The sequence below is a fragment of the Nannospalax galili genome, unplaced genomic scaffold (assembly GCF_000622305.1).
Source record: "Nannospalax galili isolate Female #2095 unplaced genomic scaffold, S.galili_v1.0 scaffold1076, whole genome shotgun sequence".
Classification (NCBI taxonomy): domain Eukaryota; kingdom Metazoa; phylum Chordata; class Mammalia; order Rodentia; family Spalacidae; genus Nannospalax; species Nannospalax galili.
In genome coordinates, this window is record NW_008338348.1 from 255,705 (window position 1) to 269,940 (window position 14,236).

Genomic DNA, 14,236 nt, shown 5'->3' on the forward strand with positions numbered 1-14,236 from the left:
TGTCAAAGATGAGCTGATGAGTGATCCCTAAAGAGGATGATGGCACGTGACAGTACAATTCTTTCACAGGCATCCAGACACTTTTTTTTGACAACCTAAGCCTTCAGTGGAAGGAAGAGCAGGCTTAGGAAGACTGTGGGCAACGTGTTCTTGAAGACCACAACTTTCCAAAGATTCAGACAGATTAGCACTGCAAAATGGTTACTTCTGTGTAACACAAAGTGCTGAAAATCAATCACTTCTTTGAAACCATGCTCACGAAAGATAATTTATTCTGATTTCAACAACAGACCTTGAAAGTCACTTTTCCAAGGAAATCCCTCTTATCAGAGACAGCAGGGACACCAAGCTGCTTCATCTGCAGTGATGCTGCCAGGAAACCAGATGTTCAGTCACTCACTTTAAACTGCCATGTTCTTCAATTTTTAAAATATTAAGTATTATGTTTACAGGTGTGCGTGTATGAGTGAATGCCATGTGTGGGGGTGCCTGTGGAGGCCAGAAAGGATGTCAGATCCCTGTGGAACTCAAGTCACAGGTGGTCATGAGCTGTCCAGTGTGAGTGCTGAGACTCAAACTTGGGTCCTCTGGAAAACCACTGCATCATCTCTGCAGCCCAAATGTCACGTTCTTAAGTCTAAAGAAAACAGCAATAACAAGTAAAATATCTTAAGCTCATGAATTTATATAAAAAACAAAGTATAATCTGCACTAACCCCCAACACTACACGGCTTGCCATTACCAATCCTGAACCCAGGCAAGTGGAAGTCAAAAGCTCCCAAACATCTGGAAACTCAACCCAAGCAGCCAGTTACTTTGTGGGGGCAGGGGGATACAGAGAGGACAGGGGACCGTGGTGGCAGTCAAGGTCAGTCAGCTGTGCTGAGGTGCACGACGATGACTCCAGAACTGCTCAAGGTCACGTGTGCACAGGGACAAGAGTCCACCATAAGGGTCCCTCTGGTCCCAGGACATGGCACGATGGCTGGGGGACACCGTCTATGTCAGCAGGCTCACGTGCTAGCAGCTCCTCTCAGACTGGTGACAGCAGGGCCACACCACGCTTCCCTGAAGCCACAGGACACACTGGCTCCTTGTTAGCTAGAACAACGTGCCCCCTCAGCACCCCAACACTTGGTTGATGATCTCCACTTCTCTGAACCTCACTTCCCATGTCTGCAAACTGCTCTACAAAGTCTGTTTCCTCCAAGTTCAGGTGGGAATGGCGGGAAGGGAGGGGCCATCTTTGTCTTCTTACCCGAATCAGACTGAAGGAACACAGATTCTACAAACAGCCTGAGGAGAAAACGGGGCTGGGGTGCCATTCATCCAGAATTTACAGAAAATGGCAGAACTTCCCCCGACTGGATAAGATCAGCCAGTATTTTCACTCAAACTCCTCCTTTCCAAGAACAATTTTACTAATAGTCACGGTGCACATGCTGACAGAGCTAACTTCAATGTAAAATGGTCTCATGTGAACTTGCCCACATTGGACAGTCTCTGAAAGGCAGGGAGTCTTGAAAACAACCTCTTTGAATCGAATTTTAAGAAAGAGGCCTCAGCCCCTTCGGCTCTGTCCAGTGGGTGAACGCTTCGGTGCCAGCACAAGGGTAATTCACAGGCAGTCTGTCAGTGTGCCCTCCAAAATGACTGCAGACGCCTTTACAGGAGCTCACTATTAGAACTGGCATCCAGGAACTTTACCTTGGAGATTATCCGAGGAGTGAGATGAACATCAGGACCCCCATGAACTGGGTGAACAGGAGCAAGGGTGTGAAGAATGACCACACGTTCCACAGAGCCAGGTTGAAGCTGAGAGAGACAAAACAAATAGTAGGCGACAGCAGCTGCAGCAGACACAGGTACACTCACCCTGGAACTAGAGTTAAGGAGCTCACTGACGGAGGGAAGGGAACTTCTTTATGTGCCTACAGAACCAGCCCAATCTCTTCAAAAAGCACCTGGAACCGGGATCACTAGGGTCTCTGACTGGGCTTGCTACTGACCCCTGACTAGAGAAAGCTGACAAGCTCAGGACAGTGCAGAGTCCCTCAAAGTTGGCATCCGCCATGAACTAAAATGGCTGCGGCCACTTGTCACCACATGTCATGGGAACAAAGGCTAAATTACAATAGTGACAAGGCTGGAGAGATGGCGCAGTGGTTGAGAGCACTGGCTGCCCTTACAGAAGACCCAGGCTGTAACTCCGGTTCCAAGAGATCCGACATGCTTTTCTGGTCTCCTCAGATATGTGGTACACTTACATACATGCATGCAGAACATTCATACACATAAAAATACTTTTTTAAATACTAAAAAAACTAACTTGATGCTGCTAAATTCTTTATTGGAAAAAAAAAAAAAAACACTATTTCTGTAACCAAATAAAATTAAAACACTTTCTAAGAGAAAATTATTTCTTTTTGAGACAGGGTCTCCCTGTAGCCCCAGCTGGACTGGAACTTGCTTTGTAGACCAAGCTGGCCTTGAACTCACAGAGATTCACCTATCTCTGCCTCCAGAGTGCTGGGATTAAAGACATGCCCCACCATGCCCAGCCAAGAGCAAATGACTGAATTTATACATGCAAAAGCTAACAAAGAAAATAAAACAATTAAATCAGTTCCCCAGTTATTGGTCTTAATATCTAATACTTTGGATAAATATAAAATTTAAAAAACCACAATCTACCAGTCTGAAAACTATTTTAACATTTCTTAGGATACCTTGGATACAGTATGCCTGTATCTCTAAAGGGTTAATAAAACCACATCACAATGTCAAATGACCCTGAACAACAGTGAAAATTAAGAAAGCACATTTAACCTGAATATATATAAAGCTTTATGACTTTTCCAAAGTGAAAACCCAATTTACATAAGCAAAGGCCAAAGCATGTTGTCTCCAACTGGGACATTTTTCTATTCTCTATAACTTACAGATTTTTATTCAATGAGCAAGCATTACTCCCTTACACACTGTTTCTCTTCGGAGTGCCCATGAACTCGGGAAGATGATGTGAGAGTCAAAGTCCCTCTATGTGACAGGGAACAAGGCCCAAGCCCCGGCACGCCCACACTGAAAACCCCCCACCTTAAAAAGCACAGCCACCAGCACAGTAGAACTGCACATGATCCCGGTGCTGCTAGAAAACCAGGAAAGCCACCCCTTGGTATCTGGGTGCACGGACTCCAGGATCCCCGAGATACCAAAAGGTCCAGATGCTCAAGTCCCTTACAGTGAATGGCAGGGGCAGATATCCTACATACATTCAACCACATAACTTTTAAATGGTATCGCTAAGATTCCGTATATATCCAATACTATGTAAATGCTATGTAGTTCACTGTTACACTATGTTGTTTCAAGAATAATGAGAGAAAAACCCTGTATGTGCTCAGTTCAGATGAAATTCATTGTGTGGGGTCAGTGGCTGGTTGAATCCAGGGATGCAGACCCCAGAGAGCTGACAGACAGTCCCCTCACTCTGGAAGAGCGAGTACTACACTGAGGCTGGGGTGCATACCCTGTGGTTCAACTTCGCCTCCCTACAGGGAACAGGAATGCTCCCAAAGATAGCCTTCAAAGTAACCTCTAACTGGAATCATCCCAAATGTGTCCAGAGGAACAGATAAGTGGGGTTCAGACACACAATGGAGCGACTGACAGTGGGCAGTGAGAAAACATGAAGGAGCGGTACGTGCTGCCCATTCCACCAAGTGTTCAAGAACAGGTTACACGATCTGCTTCTCCACAGCCCAAACCAGAGACAAGGCAAAGGGTGTTCATGGGACTCAGAAGTCACTACCACAAAGGGTGTTCATGGGACTCAGAAGTCACTACCACGAAGGGTGTTCATGGGACACAGAAGTCACTACCACGAAGGGTGTTCATGGGACTCAGAAGTCACTACCACGAACGGTGTTCATGGGACTCAGAAGTCACTACCACAAAGGCCGGGACAGTGTTTGCGTGGCAGGAAGGTAAAACAAGGAGTGACCCAGATGCTGGCTCGGCCCAGCCTGCCTTGGTGAGGTCTGCACCCGCACTCACCTCGTGATTAATTCCTTAGCAGCACCTTTTTAAAAAATATATTATCATTTTCATTTTATGTGTATGAGTGTATTGCCTGCATGTATGTGAGTGCACCCGTGTTGTACAATGCTGCAGAGGTCAGAAGAGGGCTTCGGATTCCCCTGGAACTGGAGTTAAGGACGGTTCGTAGCTGCCATGTGGGTGCTGGGAATCGAACCCAGGTCCTCTGCAAGAGCAGTCAGTGCTCTTAACCGCTGAGCCATCTCTCCTGTTTACCTTTATTGTACACATTATATATCACAATGGAAAAGATGTAAAAGCCACACACAGAGCATGTACAGAACACAGAACATCAGCATCCGTGTCCTGAGGAAAATGGAGAACAAGGTCCGCCCTGTCCGCGCTGCTGCTGTCCTGGACCACGTTCACCAGCACCTGGCCACAAGAAGGCTGCTTTCGTCACAGCCAGCCTTTCCACATTCACTCACCAAATTCCTGCTGCAATGAAAGTTGCGGTTGTGATGGGAACCAGCGTGGGGTACTTGACGTCATACTCTTCAATTCCGAGGTACCACTCCAGATAGACTATGCAGTAAAACGCAATGGACAGACTGATGAGCAGCAGGGTACCGCCAAAGAGAAACCAACTGTGGAGACAAACACCATGTAAGCATTGGCAGCGCTAGTGAATCAGCAGAGATCCTGACAGCCTTCAGTACCCGATGCTGCCTCTGGGTCTGAGCTCCTGTCTCTTGCCTCTAAGTGCACCTTTTTGCGGCAGACAAGCCTGTAGTTTTGAGTTCCAGCCCCTCTCCCTCAGCCCTGGTCTCCATGTCTGGTGTCTTTGTACTGTCCCTGCCACACAAGAGCACGCAGTCCCAGATCCTACACTCATTGCTGGAGTTGCCCCACACACCATCCTGTGGGACTGCTTCTATCATTTCTCTCATTCAAATACTAAGAGCACCCAATGGGAGGTCGCAAGCCTACAACCCCGGGCAGTGGACCTCCTGAGGACGGGCTGGACTAGGCAGCGCTCCTGGCACCCCCCACCCCCCACGCCCCCCGCCAGAGCGGGCACCCGCAGCCTGGTCAGGAGTCTGCTGCAGCAGACTGTGAGGTGCTGAAGGGCGGGAATGGTCCCACTACCAGGCCCTTCTTGGGTCCTTTGAAGTTCTGGTAGTGAAAAGGACACTTCAGGTCCTCTGCTCTCCCAGCCCAAGTTCTGAACCAGCTGGGAGATAAGGATTCAGGCTGATGAAAACCAAATGTCAGCTTGGTCACTGACAGAGCTGTGGGACGCATGGCTTTGAGGAGTGTAACAAGCCTTTTAACCCCATAGACAGACAGACTTCTTCCTAGGTTCCAGAGCACAAGGAAAACTAGGGAGCACTACCTTGCTGGGGTTCCCTTTGTAAAATGAAAAGCTGAGCAGAATCTGGCTCCTGTAGGCATCTGACTCCCAAGGAGGTGATGCTGGGCCCCAGTTCCTCATCTCAAACTCACTCTGGCATGCCACACCACCAGGAAAAGGGTGAGTGGGACAGGGAAATGGGGTGTTTGAGGAGAGCCCTCCTCCCTTCCTCAGGGAAATAGGGGAGAGGAATGAGTGTTCTCTTCCCCATTCGTGAACGAGCCCCTGTGTCTAGCTGCCATGCCCTGTCACTTCAGTCTCCTCCAAGCTGCTACTGCTCTTCCTGAAGGCCTCTTGAGGACTGTGTCCTCTACATTCCAGCTTTTATGGCCCCAGTGCTACTTCCATCTCGGCTCTCAACACTAAGCATGTCAGCCCGCAGAGGCTAGTTCCGACCTGGCACTCCCCAGCATCACCCCCTTTTCTGTTATCTGGTGGTCTCCAAGTTATTCAGACACGATTCATAACCTCTGTCCCATGGCCAACTCCTGAGACTGGACTAAAGGAACCTCAGCTCCTGGGAATGAAGGGCTATTTGACACCAGGCCTCCTCCCACAGGCCTTCACTGCAACTCTGAGTCACACCCACTAATTGCCCTGTCAGCCGTAACTGCTCTGAAACCACCCACCCACACCACCATCCTCACCCCTCCTCTAGTCCTGCACAGACTGTCCCTCTGTCCTCACAGACTGCCAGTCAGTCTCTCCCTCCAGTGCTCTCCACAGATTAAGACCTTCTTAAATCCAACACTTCCCTTACTCTACAGCACACCTGTCCTGGAAAATCACACTGGAACCATTTCCAGCTCTCATGCACTCTGCTGTGCACGCCCAGAATACACACCTTTTCTTTTTCTTTTTTTCCAGCTTTCCTGAGGTATAATTGACAAATTTAAATTGCATATATACAAGGTGCAATATGAGATGACCTAACATACACATGCATTGTAAAGCAACTACTATAATCAGTGAACACATCCACCCCCACATTACCACTGTGTGTGTATACGGGGGGAGTTACATAGAAGGCACTGTGTGGGCAGGAAAAAAAACACTCAGGACCTTACATACATTAAATCTCCAGAACCTGTTATGTTTATAAGTGAAATTCTGTACCCTCTGGTCAACATGTCTTCTTCTCTGTATCATCAGTAACTCTGACATAATGCCTGGCAGAGACTAAGAATTAACCAGAGCATGTATATGCACAGTTGTGTGTAAAGGTCAGAGGTTAACACTGGGAGTCTCTCACTCTCCACCTTCTTTCTTTTAAAAAAAAAAAAATTTTTTTTTCCCTTTTTGAGACAGGGTCTCCCTGTAGCCCCACCTGGCCTGGAACTCACTATGTAGACCAGGCTGGCCTTGAACTCACAAAGATCTGCCTGCCTCTGTCTCCCAAGTGCTGGGATTAAAGGCATGAGCCACCATACCCAGCTAAAAATTTATTATTTATTCTGAGTATTTTGCCTGCATATATGTAAATGTACCATGTTCATGTAATGCCCTCAAAAGTCAGAATAAAGTACTGGGTCCCCTAGTACTGGAATTAAGGACAGGTGTTACTGTCATGTAGGTGCTGAGAACCGAACCTGGGTCCTCTGCAGGAACAGCCAGTTCTCTTAACTGCTGAGCTATCTCTCAAGCCCCAACCTACCTTATTTCTTTAGACAGGGTCTCTCTCAGAACTTAGAACTTAACCAATTCCACTAGCCTGGCTGGTAAAGGAGCCCCAGCATCCTCCTGCTCCCGCTTCCCTATCACTGGGCTTACAAGCTCTGTGACACCATCCTACTGGCTTTATGTTTTGATATGGGTTCTAGGCTCTAACTTGGGTCCTCACTATGCATAGCAACTGCACCAACTGAGCCGTCTCCCTGTCTCTTAACTGTTTTGAGAATTCATCTAACAAAATATGACATGCAAAAGAAGAAACAACAAAGCTTTCTTACCTATTGGTGTGAAAGTTTTCTTTAAAGGTTTTAAAGAAATCTGCATAATAGGTCACAACAATGGACGCCAATATCCAGAATCCAGAGTGGATGTTAAGCCTTGGGAGGGGCTTCTCCTTTTTCTCAGCAGGTGTGGACGTTTCTGCCAAACGGGAGATTTCAACTTACAAACTTAGCCAGTTTTATGAGGAAAAAAAACCCTATCTTATGACAAATAAATCATGTCCTACAGCCTTCTAAATACCAGAATCTCACCATTATTGTACCAACTCTCTCTGTAAAACCATCAAGATAGGTTTATATTTGGGTCAGAGATGTAGCTTGGTGGCAGAGTACATGTTTAGCATGCATGAGATTCTGAATTCTATCCCAAGCACCAAAAACATACCAACAATAACAACAGAAAGGTAATTTACAATTTCACAATTGCAAATTGTGAAATAGTTAATAGGAGCTTACTATAAAATATTTAATACATTTAAAATGAACACTGGCATCACATTTACACTTTCATAATCTTTTTAAAATATTTTATTTAGTATTGTTATTTATGTGTGTAGTGCCTCTATGTGTGTGGTAGTGTGTACGTGCACCTGTGTTGTGCAATGCCAGACCAGAAGAGAATGTCAGAGCCCCTAGAACTGGAGTTATGGACAGTTGTTTACTACCATGTGGATGCTGGGAATCGAACCCGGGTCCTCTGCAAGACCAGCAAGTGCTCCTAACTGCTGAGTCATCTCTTCAGTCCCATCACTTTCAGAACCTTTTTTTAAAAAAGATGATTATTTTTATTTTATGTGTATGAGTGTATTGCCTGCATGTATGTGAGTGCACCCATGTCGTGCAATGCCGTGGAGGTCAGATGAGGGCTTCAGATTCCCTGGAACTGGAGTTAACGACGGTTCACAGCCACCATGTGGGTACTGGGAATTGAACCCAGGTCCTCTGCAAGAGCAGTCAGTGCTCTTAACCGCTGAGCCATCTCTCCAGCCCCTCATAACCTTTTTGATACAATAACACCACCAGGAAGTATGGAAATTTTAATACTATTTCATATTTCCTGTAGGAAAGTAGTCATGCTAAGGAAGATGTCAAATGTATGGAAGTGAGAAGATGGTCCAATGAGTAAAATGCTTCCTGCACAAGAACCAGGAGTTCAGGTCCCAGCACCCACATAAAACTGGGCATGGTGGTGAGTTCCCGTAACCCCAGCACTGGGGCAGAGACTGGGGGATGTGGGGGCTCAAAGTGGAAAGCAGTAGGGAAAGACACCTAGTCAATTTCTGGCCTCCATATGTGCATGTGCCAGGAGTGCAAGCACACGCACAGAGATAGAAAAGAACCCAATGTAAATGTAATACAAAATGGTCTTGTGATTGTCCAATACCGTTAATACCAAAATATTTTAAATAGGCACCACCAGCTCTTGAGACAGCTCAATGGGGGAATGGCAGACCTCTAGCCCCCAGCACTGCATGGCCTGCACAGACAGTAAGGGGAGTCATTTCCTCCCTCTGCCAACCAAAACGAAGGGCGACTGTGGCAGGGGCTCATGAGGACCACTGGTCTCCAAGCCAGGCTCTGAGATGATCATCGGGATCTCTGGAGAGTTGATTCCTACCTATGTTCTGGTAGACAGCCTCAAAAGTTCTAAACCGTCACGCGTGGGCCCCATGTCGTTCGTGTTTATTTCTGAAAAGCTACAAATAAACAAGGGTTTTACAACATACAGGACCCACAGCGATCCGGTCTACAGGCCACTACCACGATCAACTCCCAGTGCATTCTTCCTGTGCCCACACGGCAGCACGGCACAGTCCTGCGAGCTTCCCTCTGAAAACTACCCTCGGGCTACGATGTCTGCCGTGGCCTGCAGACGGACATCATCCAGTCGACTTCCTGAGCTAGCTTCCTGCTGCCGGGCAGCTAGGTACTTCCATCCGTACCGTGTCGGGGAACTGCGCACACCTGTGTGGGTGCCGGTTTAAGCGTGTTCTTGGAAAACTCCTACTACTTGAACCCCTGGGGAGCGTCCATCTTAATGGGCGTTTCCGGGTAGTTTTCAAAGTAATGGGCTTGTTTCCTCGCGGCGGCCCCCAGTCTCCACGGCCGCCCCCGGTTCCCCTGGGCGGGCACGGCTCGGAGCGCAGCCCAGGGAAGCCTCACCCGGCCCGGCATCGCCCTCGCGGTCCAACCCGGCCTCGGGGGGGAGCAGGTAACGCCGCCGCAGCTGCTCCCGGGCCCGCCGAGCTTCCATCTTGGCACCGTCGGCAATCGCGACGGAAGTGACGTTACTGACTACTTCCGGTGCCTGCTCTCAGGCCCACGGAGCGTCCATCTTGAGGCCGCCCGCGATGGCACGGAAGTGACGCCACTGGCCACTTCCGGCGCCCGTAAGCGCAGGCTTCCCTGTCCAGGTGCTGACCACTGCTCGGTGGCTGCTGCCCTGCCAGCCTAGAAAGGGTGAAGGCAGCCGGGGTTCAACCAGGGCCGCAGCCGGGGTCCCTGCGTCTGCGCTCAGCACCCAGGAAGGTGGAAGGGGTCTCCCCGCTGGTGTCCTGCAAGCAGAATGGACAAGGCCCCAGGCAGCGCCCTGTGTGGTGTCTCTAACAAACTTTCGAAAGTTGTGCAGAAAGCTACCCCAGCAGCATGCAGCCGGGACTGAGAGGACACTACCTGGGTATAATCCCAAACTCCCCACCCAGGGAAGAGCTACATCCTGGTTTCACAACGTGGAAGTATGAAGCCGCATGCAGCCCGACTGTGACTCATCAGGGTCCGTCCCACCCGGGCACGTGATGATACACCTTCCCTTCTACATGACCTGCCATTTGTGCCCTGGGAGTCACGGTTCTAGAAGCAGTCCCCTCCCCCCCTTAAATTTTGCTGTGACAGCTATTTTGGGTGTTCTGTTTGATTCCCACCGAGAGGTGGATCCGTTGAGTCTTGGTGATGCCAGTTGGGTAACCTTGGGCGAGAAAGGAAGCTCACTGGTGCTGTTTCCTCATCTACCTGATATCTGCCTGTAGATTTGTTGTGGTTTAGGGAAGACCACAGGTTTGTGTTCCTGTGAGCCCTCTTCTCCCTTTTTGCGAACACCGGTCCTCTCTGGACTCGGGGAACTGAACTTTTCCTCTATCAATAATCCTATTGTTTATTCTTCCCTTTCCCTCGTGAGTCATGAGCTGAGAAATTCTGTGCTTAATCATTCAAGCGTTTACTGTACCTGCTGTTTGCTAGGAACTGTTGTGTATCATGCCAAGCTGTGGAAATAGAGAGGAGTAAGAACTGACCTTGCACTTGACCTCAGAGACATCAAGACAGTGCAATACAACACTTACAAAAGGCCAGATGTATTTCATTAACCCAGCGTTTTCTGAGCAGATACCTATAGGAGGATGGTGGGGACAGAGTGACGAATGTAGTGGTACAGACAACATCCACACAAGGGCACAATAGAAACACTGCACATGGGGTGGTGGGAGTATAGAATAAAGGGTCGTTTGCTTTCCTGGGACGTGGGAGGAAGCCAGGGGAGTGAACTGAATACAGGGTGGCACATCCAGAAAGCTGCATAAGATGGAAAATTTTCATTAGTCACTAGAGGCTTTAAGAGCATCTATATGTTGTGGGGACTTGTGAAGGGACAGTATAAAAAATGTTCAAGAACGAGTCAAGTTCCTCTAGAATTTGTTTCTGTTACTGCTTTAGCTTTCTGCATCCTTTAGAGCATAAGATCTAAGAGCTGAGCTGATCATATGGCCTTTCAAACCAAAACAGTAACTCTTTTTTCCTGTTGTTTTCTTTCCAGACTCCTGAAGACCGAGATCCATCTCTTCTGTGCTCTCCTTTTTTTTCTCTTCTTGTGCAGGTTAGAAGTCTTGTTAAAAGGAAAGTGTGCTCTTCCCATCTCCCATCAAATACAGACTTCTGTTTGTCTCCTTGAAAGGGGGGGTCACCGCTGGGTCTCCCTTGTAACTGAATATTCCCAAGGGCATCCCAGCCACTCCAGAATTTCCATGGTATGTTCAGGTCAGGTCAAGTTTCCCCTTGGGTGGTTTCAGGGTCTTTGTGTTTAGACCTGAAATCCCTCCAGTTTTTTCCCCTGATATTTTTTAATGGCACTGCTTTTATATTGATGATACTTAAAAGCTGGTTGGAAAAAAAATCCAGCATTTAATGACATCTTTGCCGGGGCCCATTGCATAAGCTCGTTCACCGTGACACCTTAATTATAGATATGTGATACCAGGTTGCTACCAACAAAGAAATTTTCGTTTCCAATGTAATTTCTTGTGGGAGAAAATGAATTTGACTGTGACCTTTACTGGCCTCCCCTTAGCCATCTGGTTAAGTCCACGTGTTTATAGACTACTGAATTCTGTCTCTATTTCTGTGAGTTCTTGGGCAAGTTATTTCACAATGATAAATATCAGTGTATTCACCTAGCAGATACTGAGGTGGAGATTAGTCTTTACAGATATCTTAGTTCCATGCCTTGTGTGGCCTGTGCATCCAGACCGTGCTCACTGCCATTTATTACTGCATTTGTCTTGACGGCCTGCAAGATCGACAACTGTTTTTTGTTTTTGTTTTTGTTTTTGTTTTTTGGCGGGAGGGTTGTTGTTTGGCACTGAGGATTGAACCCAGGGTCTTGCACATGCCACAAAAGTGCTCTAACCATTGAGATGCACCCCATCCATGAGACACCTGCTCAATTCTTAGTCTGTTTCCATGCCCTTGGACCCCAGATCCTTGGCATTCATGTAACTCTTCCAGGAAAAATCAAGCTTTATCATCATTCTCCTCAGTTGACTGGGGGAACAGGCATGTCCCCAATGCCTTGAAAGTGTCTAGCACATAGTACAAACTCCATAACCAACTTTTAGTTTGGCCTGACCTCGGGTAACTTTTCTCCCTTCGTCCTTTCTATTTTGGTCCTGTTCAGTTCTCAGGAGTCTTCCCCTGTGCCGCTGGAGAGAACATGACCCAGGCAGACTGCTCAGTCCCTGGGACTTGGGCTGAGTCATTGGGAAGCCATCCTCTGCTGCTTTGGGATGGTGGCCTGTGAGATTGAGGTGGACTTGGGGCTGTGTGCTGGAAACATGAGGGCCCTGTCTAAGAAGGACACTATGAAAGGCAAGCTACAAGGTCTTCATAGCTTTGTTCCAGCTCATGGATCCTTCCAAGCCCCAGTTAACCCAGTTAAGAACATGCACTCTGGAGCCAGAAGCCTCACTGGCTGTGGCTATCTGTTCTGTCGTTGCTGTCTTTCAACCTTATGACTCTCCCTTCTCATTTGCCTTGGTTTGTTCACTTGCAATAAGGAGTTCAGAGTAGCACCTGCCTCACAGCATGGGGTGAACATAAAAAGTATTAGTGCGTATAGAGAGGAAAATGCTTGGCAACTAAACTTGCAATACATTTTAGCTGTTGTCATTATCCATATCTGAGAGTTCACAGATTCCCCCACACACACACACAAAATGTGTGGTGTGTGTGTGTGTGTGTGTGTGTGTGTGTGTGTGTGTGTATGAAGGTGCACATGGAGGCCAGAAGACAACCTCTGGTGTTATCCTCAGGAATGGTGACAGCCTCTTTTGAGACAAGGTCTGTCACTGGCCTGGAACTTGACAAATAAGTCCACTGGTTGGCCAGCAAGTCCCAATGATCCTCCTGTCTCTGTCTCCCCGGTGCTGGGGTTTCATGCATGCATCACTATGCCCAGCATTTCAACATGGAGTCTGGGGATCAAACTTAGATCCTCATGCTTGTGAGGCAAGCACTTTACCAATGGGGTCATCTCATCCCACTCCTAGCTGTTAATTTGACTGATATGGTTTGAGTATGAAGTGTCCCCCAATGAGCTCATGAGTCTGAACACTTGGTCCCCACGTGGTGGTGCTGTCAGGGGAGGTGGTGGAACCTTTATGATGGGAGGCATATCTGATGGAGAGAATCTTTGAGGTTTTAGCCTGCCCTACACCAGGTCCAGGTCCCATTCCCTGCTTTCTGATGCATGGTCCATGGTCATGAACTTCACTATGCCTTCTGTGAAGGATGGGCTGAAACGATGAGTCACACATAAATCTTTCTTCCATTAAGTCATTCCTCTTAGCTATTCTGTCCCAACAATAAGAAAAATGAGAGTGGTTTTCTGGTCCGTAAAATCCCATGGCCAGACCAATATTGCCCTCTGCTTTCATTGGGCCCTGAGCTGTGCCATTGATTCTCAGATGGGCTGTGAGCACCCGTAGGGAAATTGATGCATGTGGAGCTCTTAGCTAAGTATATGGTACATGGAAGCTGCTCAGTAAAAGTTAACATGGCTGGGTTCACAACAGAAAGAGAAGAGATAAAATGGGCTTCCCACAGAAGGAGAGGGAGGACGTAATGGAAAGAGATTCTGATGGAAATATTTAAATAAAATATCTAATACCTGGTTCAAGTACTGCCAGGTCTGCACAGAACAACAACTGCAAGGAATTGGGACGCAAGAAGATGACCACACGGAGACCGACAACCCCCAGTGCTTTCTGCTGGTGCTGCTTCATGAGCCGAGGACTGAGGTCCTTACCTGCCAAAATTCTATAACCCCTCTTCCAGTGTCAAGAGATGAAACAATGGTGGCTCACGTGTGCTTGTCACTTCACAGTACATCCGTAATGTCATTTCATCTGCACAATTCTATCATAAGGTAAGTATTGTATTGCCCCATTTAAAATGAACAGAAACTGAGGCACACCCAAAAAAGCTAATACAGCCCTTCATTCCAAAAAGAAAGCTTGACTAAGAACTGTCTCACTCATAAAAATGAATGAAGTGTGCGCCTCT

At 47.6% G+C, this 14,236-nt stretch overlaps 1 protein-coding gene across 1 annotated transcript; it reads right to left on the reverse strand.

Moving 5' to 3' along the window:
- Nucleotides 1-254: 254 nt before the first annotated feature.
- Nucleotides 255-9,722, reverse strand: Tmem128 (transmembrane protein 128). The gene is made up of 5 exons (XM_008833112.3): nt 9,569-9,722; nt 7,403-7,544; nt 4,528-4,686; nt 1,709-1,816; nt 255-637 (listed from the first exon to the last, which is right to left on the reverse strand). Exons 1-4 carry the CDS (start codon nt 9,657-9,659, stop codon nt 1,717-1,719), a joined length of 492 nt encoding a protein of 163 aa, XP_008831334.1. The 5' UTR covers nt 9,660-9,722; the 3' UTR covers nt 255-637; nt 1,709-1,716.
- Nucleotides 9,723-14,236: the final 4,514 nt, after the last annotated feature.

Excerpts from the sequence above, each read along its gene's own strand:
- Tmem128 (XM_008833112.3), bottom strand. The coding sequence starts at position 9,659 with ATGGAAGCTCGGCGGGCCCGGGAGCAGCTGCGGCGGCGTTACCTGCTC. Across the intron at positions 7,545-9,568 it reads CGAGGGCGATGCCGGGCCGG|AAACGTCCACACCTGCTGAG; the intron begins GTGAGGCTTCCC and ends CCCGTTTGGCAG. Across the intron at positions 1,817-4,527 it reads TTCATTGCAGCAGGAATTTG|CTTCAACCTGGCTCTGTGGA; the intron begins GTGAGTGAATGT and ends TGTCTCTCTCAG.